The following is a 15,654-nucleotide window of genomic DNA, read 5'->3' as shown; positions in this document are numbered from 1 at the left end:
GATTAGGCCCCCTGCCTAGTGAGTAAAGAAATGGCCAAGCCAAGCATGAACCCTGGCCATCTGGCCCCAGAGCCTACACTCCTAGCCAGCAAGCAATGTTGCCTCCCCAAGAGATGAGGAAAAATTAATCTGTTTGGACAGATTCTTTCCCTGGGCCTAAACTAATCTTTGAATTCAACATGGCTCAGTCTTGAAAGAAAAACATCTAGGAAATTAGGAATGAAAACACTAGGGAAGGGATTCTTTCCAGTGGTACTCATTTCCACTGGTGTGTCCTGAGGTGTGTTACCAGGATTTGGTTCCTTAAAATATCAATCTTTGTAACTAACTGACTTATAAAACAAGTTAAAATAAAGTCTAGGTTCTGCCACTATTGTGTTCCTTTTGCTTCTCTGCCTTCCCTAGTGCCTTCTCCATGTAGAAAGAGGTCTTTAAAAAATGTTCCAGTCTTTTTAAAACAAATTGTTTTTAATTGTAGACAAAGTTATGGTACATTTTATCCTTTTTTAATTTACTTGTCCAGTCAGTCAGTCATTCAATAAATGATTATTGAGTGCTTACTATATATTTTGCATCCTAATGATGCAACAGTGGAGAAGACAGATAACACACCTGCCCTCTTAGAGTTTTTTATTCTAGGGGCGCCTGGGTGGCTCAGTTAAGTGTCTGCCCTTCGCTAGGTCATGAGCCCAGAGTCCTGGAATTGAGCCCATATTGGGGTCCCTGCTCTGCAGGGAGTCTGCTTCTCCCTCTCACTTTCCCTCTGCCTTTCTCCCTGCTCTTGCACACATATCTGCTCTCTCTCTCTGAAATAAATACAGTCTTTTTTTAAAAAAGGTTTTTATTCTAGTACAAGGAAAGAGACCCTGTTTACTGAGGGTGTGCAATGCTAGATGCCAATGAAAAAAGCTAAAGAAGGTGAGGAGATACATGGTAAAGGTGATTAAGGAAGACTAGTTTTAGCCACTATAGTGAATGAATTATATGCCTTTCCGGTTCATATATAAATATATATATTTATTAAAAGTATGTGCATCTGTAACATTGCACAGGATTCTTTAAATCAAGTAAATAATACATAACAGCTACATGAATAAAATTACATTGTGTAGGAGACTTCCACTTCCAGGAGCACGGATAGATGCACTCCTCCCTGTCCCTCCTACTAAGTACAACTACAAACCCTGGACATTACATAGAAGACAAACATGAGAAGACTCTGAAGGTGGAGGGAACACCACAGATTCTCTGGGGGACTTGGGGCATGTGGAATGGCATGCTCTGAGTTCCTGACGGTTTCTCTGCCTCATGCACGTAGGCAGACCTGGGGATGAAGGAACTGGCTGCCTGTCAATGCTCAATGCTTTCTCTGAAGAGAAGACTAGGAAAGGAACAGCCTGGCAAGACAGCTTTTAGATAACTGCCACTGTACTCTACCCACACAGCACAGAAAACATACAGCCCTACCCTCATCTGCCAGCAAAGGTCCAGTGGCGAACTTGACCTCTAACATTGCCAGGCTGTAAGGAGGCACCCCAAACTCATTCCAGGGTGCTGTTGGAGAAGACTGAACAGGCAGCAAGGACTTCCATCCCTGGTGGATAGCAAGGGGCCTTCCCCAACCCACCTCATCCCCATGTCAGTGGAGAAGCCTGAACTTCCTCTCCTGCTGGCAGCAAATAAGTCCCCTCCCTCTCCCTGCTGGGGCAGGAGTGGGGGGTGGTGTGTTAAGTGGAGAGACATGGACTTTCACTACTACCCAAAGGTAAAGAGGTCACTCTTCCCATCACTCCTCCTGGATGTCAGTGGGGGTCACATGGGGAAGAGTAAAGAGGCCCTCATACCCTTCCTAGCCCAGGTGGTATCAGTAGGGATCTGTAATTCTATACCCTTTCCCAGTAGTAATGAGGAGACCCTCCCCACCCTGGGTGTCAGTGAAGGCAAAATAAGAGAATCTGGACTTCTATCCCCACCTGGCACTGCCCCACCTCTTCCCCTGCCCAAGCAGTCTCAGAGGAGACCAGCTACACAGGTTTATGTAAGTTCCAGAGTTTCATAACATATTATCCCAAATGTCCAGGCTTCTACTGAAAATCACTAGACATACTAAGAACCAAGAAAATCTCAAAGTGAGGAAAAAAGATAACGTTAGCATCACAATGACAGAGAGGTTAGAATTACCTGACAAAGATCTGAAAACAGAGGAGGAATTGCTTCAATGAGGAATTACAAACATGCTTGAAATGGGTAAGAAAACAAAATCTCAGCAAGGAACCAGAAAATCTCAGGAAAGAAATAGAAGATATAAAGACCCAAATTGGGAATTTTAGAACTGAAAAATACAACAGCTGAAATTGAAAACTCAATGGATGGGTTCAACAGCAGAATGGAGAAGACACAAGAAAGAGTCAATGAACTTGAGATAGAACAATAGAAATTACTCAGTCTGAGTAAGAGAGAGAAAACAGGCTGAAAAAAGAAATGAACAGATCCCAGGGACTTATGGGACTCTAATAAAAGATCTAACATTGTGTCACGGAGTTCCAGAAGGAGAGGAAGAAAGACGGTATGGCTGAAAAGAAACTCAAAGAAATAATGGCTAAAAACTTCCCAAAATGGGCAAAAGACAAACCTGTTGACTGAAGCTGGGAAAACCCCAAACAGGATAAACCTGAAGAAATTTACACCAAGAAATATATTTGAGCCTCTAAAAACTAAACATATTATCCTGCAGCTTGCTTTGCTTTTTTTTTTTTTTCCCCTTCATGACATACTAGTCAGCTTTCACTAAGCTGTGCTACAATAACAAATGATCCCCAAATCTCAGTGGCTTACAACATAACTATTTGTTTCTCACTCATGTTACATGACTGGTTGATGTGTCTACACTATTCCAGGGCCCAAGCTGAAGGAGCAACCACATCTCAAACTCGTGGCAGAGATCAAGAGCAATGGCTGACTTATTGCGAGGGCTCTTAAAACCACTGCTCAGAAGTGGCATATATCCTGTCCACTCAAAACCCATGGACCACAGTCACACCCCACACTCAGTGTTGGTGGAAAAATGTACTCCGCCCACTCTGAGAGGAGGTACTGTAAAGTCAGATGACAAAGTATGTGAAGACTTGGAAACAGTAATCCAATCTACCACAGTCTGCTCACTGGATCATAAATACTCATTTCCTTCCTGGCTGCCCATAAAATATACTCAGTGTCCTCCCAAAGGCATCCCCAAAGTCTCATCCAATCATTGCATCAGACATTATGGCCAGGATCTCAGCATCCACACCAGGTCTTGTGTCAATTTCTCCTGGAGACCTGTGAATGAAAAGGACAAATCATCTGTCTACCCACTCTCAACGGATAGCAGTGAAAGAGCAAGAAGAACAAACACAAAATACTCCCCATTTATAAAGGGGAAGGCAGCTTGATCTGGGTTTGTGGTAATCAAGAGGCAGTAGGGAGATGAGCAATTGGAGAAGCATAAGAGATGTACTCATAGCCGCATTTTAGGCTGATTTAGGGGAAAATATTTAGATTTTAAAATGGCTGTACTGTTTACAAGTCACTGAGGAAAGGTTCACGTTTGCTGTTGGAACACTTCTAAAGAATGTAACAGTAAAAAACCTAACTAAAGAGGGTCCCAAACTGAGGCCCAAGAAATTATTACTATGGAAGCAAATGGCTTGAGGATGGGAAGAACACCTTCACCTGCACCCACCCACACTACCCTGGAGTGTATGTTTTAAGCACTGCCATTTCATTCTTGATACTTCAAATTTGAGTGAAGCCCAGTTTTGAAATGTAGTATTCAAAGAGTGTACAGACTCAGAATGTTCCCTCATGTATCACATCTTTGGAATGTTAGGGGAAATGATGCCAGACAAATGTGGCACACAGGAATGTAAAATGTGTCTACTTGTTTGGAAATCAAAGGCAATTGAGAGAAAGGTTGGTCCTGGATTGTTTTTTTCAAGTGTGCTTACAATATGGACAGTAAGGTTACCATGGAGTACTAAATGTAGGTGACAAATTACACATAATCTAAAATGTTCAACAGGAGAAAAAGGAAACTAAACAATGATGTATCCACAGGATAAAATATTGAACAATTAGAAATAGTTTCAAAGAAATTTTAATGGCTCCAAATGTAAATAGACATGTAAATGTAGGCATGTATGTACACACACACACATATGCATGCACAGCCTGTTCTTCCATACAACCACTCACACATTAGAAAAATACTCACGGGGATATCTAGGATCAAGCCCTGCAGAGCAGGGAGCCTGCTTTTTCCTCTCCCTCTGCCACCACTCCCCACTGCTTGTGTTCTCTGTCAAATAAATAAATAAAACCTTTTTAAAAAAAGAAAAAAGAAAAAAAAAAGTACTCATGATTAAAGGCATCAAAAATAAAGTTCCTAGGACCTGAAGATCATCACCTGAGCCAAAGGTAGATGTATAACCATCTGATGATCCATGCAGGCGCCCGATGGTTGTATTTTCTTGTTCGGGGATTCTGGAAGGTTAGCTTCTTTTTAAACTGTACTCTCCATATTGTCTACAATGAACTTAAATTTCTTTCAGAATTAGAACAAAAATACAATGAAAAGGTCTTTTCTGTTTGCTTTTTCAAAGATAAATTTCAGTCCCAACACATTATTTTATCCTTTAGACCTCTGGACCCATTTGCTGTGGAGGGTAAGGAACCTCGGCTAAGCCATCCCCACTTCTGGGGTCTGCAGCAAAGAAAGGCATAAGCACCCTTCTAGCATCTATGCCCTACTTACTCTACAGGCAGTTATTGTGGCCAGTAAATTTTTGTAAGAATAAAAGTAAACACACATCAGAAAATCATAAATGATGTTCCAGTCCTTTAATTTAGAAACGCCTAAATCAAAAAATCTCAAGTTTTTAGAGACTGTTTGTATGCCCCCAAAATTAATGTTAAAACCTATCCCCCAATGTGATGGTCCTAGGAGGTGGGGCCAGATCACCTCTGACTTGGGACCTCTCAGATCATGTAAGTGGAGCCCTCATGAATGGGATAAATGCCCTTATAAAAGAGGCCAGAGAAAGCTCTTGCCTGCCACATGAGGTTATAGCAAAATGGCATCTACAAACTAGGAAGCAGGCCCTCACCAGACACTCAACCTGCCGGTGCCATGATCTTGGACTTCTCAGTCCATGCACCTGTGAGAAATAAATGTTCAATGTTTATAAGCCACCCATTTTGTGGTATTTTTGTTACAGCAGTGTGAACAGCCTAAGACACAAGTCAACAAAAAGATTGTTCTCTACCAAGATTCACATGCATCTGACCTCAACAAAGGGACTATAAAATTCATTGCTGGAGCTGCAAGTGAAATTTTTACCAAGAACTTGCTCATGTAATATCTTATTAGCATCTAACACCTTTCAAAGTAAAATGCTAGTTTCCTGGCAATAAATTTACTCCATCAACCTCTTTGTATGCTGTAGTCATGAGGTCTTGGAGAAAGCCTTGGGTTCAGAGCCCTAGTGCAGGATCTAAGTGCTGGGATCACAGCTCTCTCACTGTGGCCTTCGGCTATCACAATCCTCCTTCTTTGTCTGCAAGTAACTATCGGAGTAAAAGACAAAATACTCAGCAGTCTGTACTCTATGATGCAAACATGCTAGAAGTATTTTTGGGAAAACTCCATCATTTCCCCGGGCATCAATCAGGGGCAGTTATGGGGGGATGGGGGTCTTCAAGCAAAGGTGGGGGGGGGGGGTCTGAGGCCCTGACACAGAGTAAGACTTTATGTAAGACTTTATCCTTCTTGCTGGAACAAGTCATTGAGAAAATGTCACCATCATTCTTAATCAAGGTGAAATGAATTTGCTGTACCTTGTTCTGAAAGAGAGGCTGTGTGCCTGCACTGAGGAAAAATGAGCAACCCCTGATATTAACTGATTATCACTCTTCCCCCTTCTCCATGTTTAAGATCCAGCTTGTTCACTTTCTCAGGGGTTGGAAAACCACAGCCTTCAAGCCAAGTCCAGCCTGCCACCTACTTTTATAAATGAAGTTTTATTGGAACATAGCTATGCTCATTGATTTATGTATTACCTATGATTGTATTTGTACTCCAGTGATGGGGCAAGGGGTGCTGAGGCAGAGACTATATGAACTATAAAGCAGCAAATATTTACTATCTGATCCTGACCCTTTCTAGAAAAAGTGTGTTGACCCCCTACATACTTTTTGATATGCTTGTTTCCGTAAATGAGTTAGTAGAAAGTTGTATATAAATTTTACTAGTCTACGATTTATACCTTAGGAAAAGATATATTAAAAAAGTAAGAAGTCATGTCTGCTGTCAGAGACCATTCGGTGGCACAAGATTTTGCCCCTTAAATGAATCCTGATTTTTAAAAAAGGGTGTGCGGGTAAGAAGCCCCTCTTCCCTTGCTGAAACAGCGGTCCTCAAAGGAGTCAGCTGTGGGTTATACAGGAAGACCCACAGGTCATCTACCACTCAGAGTTCCCCATTCTTTATCACACTATAAGATACACTAGCAATGCTAATGTCCACACTGTGTGGATAACTGAGATGCCACCCTCAGGCAGCGGTTAGGTAATACCTAGATACTGAATGTGTTTGTTAGAATATAAAGCGCATGTGAAACCCTCTCAACAGTTCCCATCTCTTGCTGTCCAAAAGATGCTCTCTCATTAAGTTTAAAAAGAATCAGATTATGGTCTACTCCAGAGATGGCAGGCATCCCCAAGTTGGCAGACTCCTAAAACACACACCATGAAGTATTTTTTGTTTCCATACTTCTTCCAACGTGGTCCTGCTAATTTTTTTTTGTGGTCCTGCTAATTTTAAATATAAAAAATCTTTCCAAATGGTTTAGCATTTAGCTAGCTATCTTGAAAATAGTTCCTCAAGATATTCACTCAGATAAAACATCATTTCTTAACTATCTTGAAATAGATTTCAACTGAGGAAAAGCACAGTAAACAAATTTTATATAGTAAATAAACTTTATTTATCTGTTCTCCCAAGATGACATTGCCAACAGTCACAGATCTGCATACAATACAGTATGCATACAATATTGACTATTTACAATTTACAGTAGTATTTTTTCCTCTGAAAAATATAAGTACAAAAGCTAAGTAAACAATGAGGTACTGCTGTTTAGATTTATCATATATATAGCTTAAAGAACTAGTCTTTAGCAAATATTCAACAAATCAATCTGGATAAAATACTCAATTAAATGCTCTAATTTATCAGAAAAAATCTATTAAGTTTCACCTCAAAATGTATTGCACAAGTCTTTAAAAATAAAATCACCCTAAAAATAAATAGGAAAGGCAAGCAGTTCTTTAAAAAGAGGGACAAAAAGAATGGAAGAAAGGAACATTAAATGAGCCCGTAAGCCAGGTTGAGTTATTCAAAATATCTTTTAAACAACATAAAGTTCTTCCCAACAAAAAAGAAAACAACTATCACCATTTCTCCACTGATATAATCGATTTGAAAGGCAGTCTGCAATATATCTGTGGGCCAATGTCAGATTTCTCTTGATTTTTAACTCCATAATGGGCCCTGAATAACAGCTTGCTTCTCAAAGAGGCAAACATAAACATGGACAGTCCTCCACACTTGCCCAACACCACCACCCCGTTTCTTCAAGACGATGATCGGAGCCATGACTGGAAAAGGAAAAGGGGAAAAAGGATTAAGAAAAAAATTTAAAGCCCATTTTGGAAGATTTGTTTTTTTCAAGTTAAAATTGATTCTATTGCCTAAGGATTGAAGTAGAAATATTCTAAATATTAAATCCTAAAAAATTTTTTTCCCTAAAAACTAATATTCTTAAAATGATCTGACTTGTAGATCCTGTAAGTCAGTGATCCTAAAAAACAAGATGTTTCAATGACTTTGGAACCATCACTGTTCACATTTACTGAATGCTCCCAGCTCATACCTGGAGAAGCTAGGAGTAAGCAGGTTGACTTGGTAAAACCTCACAAAAAAGTTATTCAGACTTAAAGAGAACAAAGAGGTCTTCCCTTTTCTTTAATGTGTTGATTTTTCTATATATTGCAATGCTCCTAGGATGATATGTATGGCAGCAGAGGACAAAGAGCATTTTGGTGTAAAAAGCTATGCCTAATCAGAAATTTACAAACTCAATTTTTAAAAACCTAAAATGTAAAACAAACAAAAAACCCCAAACTCCAAAAAACCACTTAAAATGCTAAGAGAAATGATGCAAATGACTGATTCTTAATAAGGTTTCTCTGATTAGAATGCTAAAAGCCAGTAACCAAATTAAGTTAAAATACTACAAAAATAAATTACAAATAAGATTAATAGAAATAAACTTTTTATACATATTTAAAGTGTTAGAGTCTTCTCAATTTATAAATGAAAAATATAAATCACTGGTTCTCATGATGTATTCCCAGTAGAGTATTATTTATAAAACTTGCTCAACAATCATATTGGTCCTAGAAACCTAGAGAAGATGAAAAAAAGATCTGTCCTATTTAAATTCCTGTGTCAGTTATTATTTTGAAACTTTAGCTTGTGCTGTTGTAGGAAAAGAAATTCATGCATGATTCAATAATGCTGCACAATGTCAATGTCATAAAAGACAAAAAAAAACCCGGGAGAGCTTTTCAAGTTTAAAAGAAACTACAGAAACATGACGATGACATGCAATGTGCAATCACTTAGTGGATCCTGGAATTTAAAAAAAATCATGAAACACATTATTTGAAACACTGGAAAAATATGAATATTTACTATACTAGACAACAGTTTATATTAATATATATATAATATATATAATTAACAGTTATATATATATTATATATATAATTATATATATAATTAAGTTTTATATTAATATTAAATTTCATGAGAGTGCTAATTTATAGGAAAATGCCCTTGTTCTTAAAGATATTTCCTAAAGTATTTATTTATATTTGCAAGTAACTGTCAAATGCTGGCAAGTACAAGTGTTTGCAAGCAATGGTCAAATGTTACAGATGGGAAGATATATATGGAGAGAAAGAGCAAGTGAGAAAATTTTGCAAAAGATTAAGAATTGGTGAATATGAAGGATATATAGGTGTTCACTGCACTATTTTTGCAAATCTTATGTTTGAAATTTTTCGAAATAAAAGTTGAAGAGATAGTCAATTAGTCAATAGAAATGCTGCGTAGTATACACTTCCAGTGATAAATGATAGTATTTAAATGATACGGTGATAAACATGACGAAGTATTTATAATACCATAAAAAAAGGAAAATGCCAAGGGACTTACAAGACTAAAGAAGTTTTAGATAATAGGTAAGGCAGGTTAATTGATATACAATAAAATCAAAATGAGACTCAAATGTAGGCCTAAATGATTTTTAAAGCTAAAAGGTTAAAAAAGAAAAGCTAGCATTTTAAACCTTGATACCATTAGCTGAATACCACTTTATTAACAACCACAGAAAATCTTCATTTTAATTTGATTAAGCTCTATTAATTGCACTGCAGCTTATTTGGCATTTGTAAAAATTGCAGAAAAGTCTGAGGTAAAGATGTACCCTAAATATTAGGGGGTGCTAAGTTAAGCCACTACCGTGACTAATACTTGGAGGCAATAGCAGGGTTGTTTAAATGGTGAAGACCATCAACTGTCCAAACAGTTGAGATGCCTTCACTTCCTAGTAACAATATGCTAACTACAAATAGCCACATTCAATCAAAGCAGGCTGCCTAAGGGTCTCCTCAGGACAGATGTTAGCCTGGTATACCGTATGATCCCAGGAAGTAATAAAATTGCATTTATTTTAAAGTCACCTTTACTAGTTTTCATTATTTCAGACTGGCCTTGATAAGTAGACCTTACAATATCTTAAATTCTGATTCTGTGAAATATATCTAGAAAATGATTTTTCATTTCTTTCTGGAATTATCTCTATCTTGAGAATGACTTTTCCTCCTAGAAAATGATTTTTCATTTCTCTCTCACAATTTCTATTAATTTCCAAGACTATCCTTGGGAGTTAAAAACAAAAAAGATTATAAAATAGATAATTTTTTTTTATTTAATAAAATTTCAAAGAGTAATTTTAAAACTTTCAATTGCTACTGAAAGAAGTAAAATTTCCTAAAAATTATATAACTTTTACTGGTGGTAGTGATTATCTATATATTATTAGTCTATAAAACAGAATTAACAGAAAATACCTATATTAACCCATAGCATAATCATGTATTCATTAAAGAAAAGAGCAAAAGAATTCCAGCGTAATGGTTAGTATCATGCAATACATTTGATTTTCGCACAAAAGACACAAGACATTATTCTTCACTCACCACATGCTAACTAAGCACAGACTGATGGTTTACTCAGAAGATACCACTGCGAGGTGAAGTATACTACAAGCCAGGAAGAAAAAAAGCTTATTGGGTTAGTTTTAAGACTTAATATAACACAGAGATTATATGTGTATATGAATTTCAAAGGATTAAACATAATGTACTTTAAAACTTCTCAACTCTCCCCCAAATCAAGGGAGTACAAAGTATAAGGAATCTGTAACACCTCCCTCCCATCCTAAGTAAATATAGCATTATGTAGCTTTCATTTGCAACTTTACTTAAAAAATTTAAACAACATAAAGATACTTCACATTTCAAATATTTATAGAATAGATTAATTGGGTATAATTATTTCTTTATAAAGAGTTCTCTCATAATTCCATTAAAGTCCACATTAAAATTTGATTCATATAATCTCAATTTAGCAACAAAAATTCAGGGGAAAATGTTGATGAATATGAATACACTATATATATATGCTGAACTGTTATTCTTAATACATGTCATTTTATCACTGAATAATTCTCTTATATCAGGAATAAGTTCAGGAATGATGACTCAAATCGAAATTTCCATTCAAGGGGACTCAATCTCAAGCATAGTTTTTACTGTAACAACCTTCTTTAAATAAATTCTTTGTCCTATCTAAAATGGTCATAATCTAAGATTATTAAATAGCTTTCTGGTTTGCTTTAAAACAGCATCAGTAAAAAAAGGAGGGATTATTAATAAAATCTGAGTCTATTCTTAGTGTGACCAACATCAGAAGAATCATTTTACTTATCTTTTATATTTAATGGTGCAGTTAATAAGCAGCAAAATCAAAAGACAAACTAGAAAATAACATTTGCAACACATACAACACAATAAGGTCAATATCCTATTGAGAAACTTGCAGAAACATGCAAAGTATACATATATGGATGCTCCCTGTGTCTATGCTTGTAAATATTGAAAAACTGGAAACAGCCTAAGTATCCATCAATAGGAAATTGGTGAACTAAATGTAGGACTAAATGATCCATATAATCATAAAATCAGCCAGTAGAAAGAATAAGGTACATTAATTTGTAATGAAGTAGAATAAAGTAAAAATATGTTAAGTAAAAAAAAGCAAGCTGTTGCATTCTGCCATTTTTATAGAATACTTAAGTGATTAAAAACATATTATAAATATATATTTATAAAGCTTAGAAAGCTGGGGATATTCACCAAACTATTAACAAAGATAACTGGCATGGTGTTATCAGCGTTACAGCGTTGGGAGGCTGTAAACTCGAAGGTCTCCCTCTCTATGTAATATGATTCTGAATTGTTTGCAATGTTTTCTTTTGCAATGATCATATACTATGTAATTCTAACAAAATCAAGAGTAAAAACCACTTGAGACAACAAATATGTACTTTATCTATACAGTATTTTTCACTCTGCATCATTATCTATTTGCATCTGTTTTCTGATCCACCTTCCATCCATCTACTGAGCCCATGTTAAGGCAAAGGCAAGCCTCTTCTGGGATAGCAAAGTTTTGTATCTAATAATGCAGAAAAGCTTGGATGAATTATTAACTCAGAGGAGATTCTTAAAATTCCAGTCAAAGGGAGAAAAGTGAGAAACATCAACTTAAGTACAAGACTGTTTGAGGGCAAAAACTGGTCAAGAACTTGACACAACACAAAGAATCAATGTGAAAGAAAAGCAAAAACAAAGTCAACAGAAAATCAATTTTTAAAAACAACAAGAGTGGATGGGGATGAAATCTTCAATGGAAGAGAAAAATTTTCCTTCAACGGAGTCAAGAAAAACAGCTATCTAGGTGAAACATGTCATTCAGTTTGCGAGTACCTTAAAAGGAAAAATATATTTCTAAGAACACTTTTTCAAAGAGATGTCTATATAACAAAAGAACCTCTCAATTCCAAGAGATGATTTAGCACCTGATTGAAATAAACTTTCTTAATAAAATTATCCTAAATAATAACACTCTCCTTTAAAAGAAAAATCTGATGGTGTACTTGTAAGGCAGTTTAATTCAGCAAAAAATAATTAGACAAGTCAAAGACTTTTGTATTCACTCTTGTTCCCATCCTGCTACTCAAATATTCAGTCTACTCTGGACAACTAAATTGCCTAAACTATCACAAAACGAAATATCAGGCACAGTAAGCTGAAATTACTGTTCAGCTGTAATTCTGTTCTCACACACAAAAAAAAGTGTGTTTGGGGGTGCCTGGGTGGCTCAGCAGTTAAGTGTCTGCCTTCAGCCCAGGGCGTGATCCTGGAGTTCCGGGATTGAATCCCACATCAGGCTTCCTGCATGGAGCCTGTCTGTGTCTTTGCCTCTCTCTGTGCCTCTCATGAATAAATAAATAAAATCTTAAAAAAAAAAAAAGTGTTTGTTATGTGCATTTTCTTTTGAATTTGCACCTGTTGTACATAAGGCAATTTTTTTCCACTTGAAACAAATCTAAAACTTTAAAATCTACAAGTAATTCAGAACTTTAGAAAGAAAGAAATCTTAGGAATAGAATAATACCACATAGTCATTTTACCAATGAGAAACATGGAAAGGGCTTGCTCAAAGTCCAGCTGGGTTGGGCTGGCGAGATCTAGGCTCTCACCACAGTATTGCTGCTTATGGCTGGTACTTTGAGAGGTTGGAATGGACATGGGGACATTTTCTGAGGTATCTTGCCTGTATCATGCCTGTGAAATGACCTGACTGTCCTTCTGACATCTTTAATGACTGATCTTACACACATTAACTGACCACTCTTCTTCTCTTGGAAATACTATTTATATACACACACACACTGCTACATGGTCGCTAAGTGATCATCCTTGCAAACCCTACCATCATCTCAGAAACCCAGTGCAGGTACTATACTTGGGTCTTCTGACAACCCTAAACAAGGTGATGTTTATTTTGTTAAGAAACAGAGGTTTTGAGATTTGTTAATGAAAGACTAGGATTCCTTTTCTACACATCACAGCCCTCAAATATACCAGAATTTAATTATGCTATACAATTTAATCTTGACAGATAACAATTTCTCATCCATGAAATATAACCTTAAAATTAGGTTAAATTCTGAAACCACTTATTAATAACTGTTGCATTCTATAATGGGGTTTTCCAATACAGAGTGTAAAATTCACTGAGAGGAAGGGAGGTAAAGTAAAAAGGGGACATATTGAGAAATACCTTATTAGCAGTCATGGTAATTTTTTGATCAATGCCAAAAAGCAAATACATAATCATCAGAGTCACAAAGCAAAGTTTCAGACTGCATTCCTCCTACAATACCTGCTGAATAGTGCAAACACTGGCATGGCTGCACACTGTCAGGACAATGTGCAGCCCACACTCTCTCTCAAGCACCCCCAAAATTAATGGATGGAAAGGAAGCTTGGTACTGTTTTGGGTTTGTTTCAGTTTACTTTTGCCAGCTTTTCAGTCTCCAAACCTAAAATAACAAGGTTTCTGATTTTGAATACAAAGGAAACTGTAGCTCCACATTTATAATAAATTATAGAAAAGATCCATCTGTAACACACATTTAAAGCTAATGCCATTTAATAAACTCCTTAAAAAGCCTGCTTTCTATACAGTTGTCTATCTTTTTATTGGGAAGATAAATATCTTTAAATATATATTTAAATTGAAAAGATACAAATATCTTCCTCGTGGATATCTTAACTATCTTTCTATTAGAAAAATAGAAGTCATTCTTTTTTGAAGTGTTTTGTTCTATCAGCTACAAGTCATTGGAAGGGGATAAGAAATAAGTTGTAATTTCAAAAGACTTGTTCAAAGATAAGGATTCTTATTGCTCATTTTGGGAATGATAGCAATCATAAAGGCAAATGTGTCTATTGATTCAACTTTCTCAATCAACAACAATCTTAATTTTTCATCAAATGTAAAAACAATCATGAATCACTCTCAAGTACCAAGAATGTCAAACCAGTAAGAAGTGACTCAAACTGACTTATAAGCCATCACTGGGCCTCACTTCATGCTCATTATAAGTTATTTCGTATTTCCTAAGCATCTATTTTTATTATTTGAATTACCTTACTTAGACATATCTTTTATTTGTGCATGATGAATGAGTGCTACCTCTTCCCCCTAAAATTAAAGGCTCCCATAACATCAACAACCATTATCTTCCATGTCTTCAATTTTCCTATTCCCGCCACAACAAAGGGAAGAATAGGTTGATTGCTGACTGAACTCATTCATTAAGCAAAAGCTAATTAATGATGGATAAGACTCTGTTTGAAGTAGTAGAGGAAAGAGCGGGACTTTCCACCTAGACAGGTCAGTCTCTGGGACAAGGGAGGATTCTTTCAGGAAGGAATGAACAGTTACCATTTCATCCCTATCTAGAATGAATACCACTTTATTCAGGAATAAAGAGTGTAATGTTTTTCAAAGATTTCTTTTTAGTTAAACTCAAAAAGAAAAAATTCCACCTGCTTTAAAAGGTTTTTCTTTACATGGTTCACTATTTATACATTCAGTTCAATTCATTTCCTTCAAGGCAAACCAATCTAAGACTGAACGTGTGTATGGGATAAAGGTAGATCTCTCATCATATTGCTAAAGCCATGATTTAGGATGAATCTGAACTGTAAAGCAAATCCTGATGAAGTGTAGCTCAACAGTAAGAGGAGAGTTTGGCATACCCCAACATCAAGATGATAAAGAGGCCATGGGAGAATGAACAAAGGTATATTAGATCATTTAAAAATATTTTCTTAAACTGGGCCATAATGACAGAATCATGTCGACAGGTTCCAATTGCACTGGAATATTTTATTTTCACAAAGACACAGCTGTTTTATTCAGTGAGGAGGAAAAGTAAGTAACTACGTGGTTTTAGAATTAATGTTTGCTATAACTTTAAACAACATTCTATTGATGAAGGGCATACATTATAGTGATAAACTTCCTATAAAAAATATTTATCACTAGAAATAACTACAAAGGTATAACAATATTTTTTAAGCCATTAGATACAGGGAGGAATGCTTTCCAAAAAAAAAAAAAACAAAATAATTCCAACTGTCTCAGAAACTATATAATAGGTATATGATACAATATGCAATGGAGTACTGGGACAAAGGTCAGAGATGCTGGGATGACTTTAGAGAAAGCAAGGAAGAGGAGGTCAGGATGTGCCTGAAGCACTGGGATCCTTCATGACTGGCACTGTGCAATGCGTCAGAGGAGAGAGACATCACATCTGGCTGGCTCAGTTGTTAGAGATGCAACTC

At 36.4% G+C, this 15,654-nt stretch overlaps 1 protein-coding gene and 1 long non-coding RNA gene across 8 annotated transcripts in view; both read right to left on the bottom strand.

Moving 5' to 3' along the window:
- Window positions 1-996: 996 nt before the first annotated feature.
- On the bottom strand, window positions 997-5,714 carry LOC129506897 (uncharacterized). Its single transcript, XR_008663897.1, has 3 exons — window positions 4,445-5,714; window positions 4,253-4,336; window positions 997-3,318 (listed from the first exon to the last, which is right to left on the bottom strand). It is a non-coding gene; the product is annotated as an uncharacterized LOC129506897 (long non-coding RNA).
- A 1,277-nt stretch (window positions 5,715-6,991) lies between these two features.
- The window catches only part of GOLGA4 (golgin A4), a 131,025-nt gene continuing 122,362 nt past the window's right edge, over window positions 6,992-15,654 (bottom strand). For 5 of the 7 annotated variants that reach the window (XM_055320951.1, XM_055320954.1, XM_055320953.1 and 2 more), the window contains 2 exons: window positions 10,366-10,428; window positions 6,992-7,695 (listed from right to left, as the gene is read on the bottom strand). In XM_055320951.1, the coding sequence (XP_055176926.1) occupies window positions 10,399-10,428 (30 nt within the window). In that variant the 3' untranslated portion in view covers window positions 6,992-7,695; window positions 10,366-10,398. The remainder of the gene's footprint in view (window positions 7,696-10,365; window positions 10,429-15,654) is intronic. The other 2 variants (XM_055320952.1, XM_055320956.1) reach the window with 1 other exon arrangement.

The sequence above is a fragment of the Nyctereutes procyonoides genome, unplaced genomic scaffold (assembly GCF_905146905.1).
Source record: "Nyctereutes procyonoides isolate TBG_1078 unplaced genomic scaffold, NYPRO_anot_genome, whole genome shotgun sequence".
Classification (NCBI taxonomy): domain Eukaryota; kingdom Metazoa; phylum Chordata; class Mammalia; order Carnivora; family Canidae; genus Nyctereutes; species Nyctereutes procyonoides.
The sequence above is the reverse complement of the archived record's forward strand: the minus strand, read 5'-3'. Positions and strand labels throughout refer to the sequence as shown.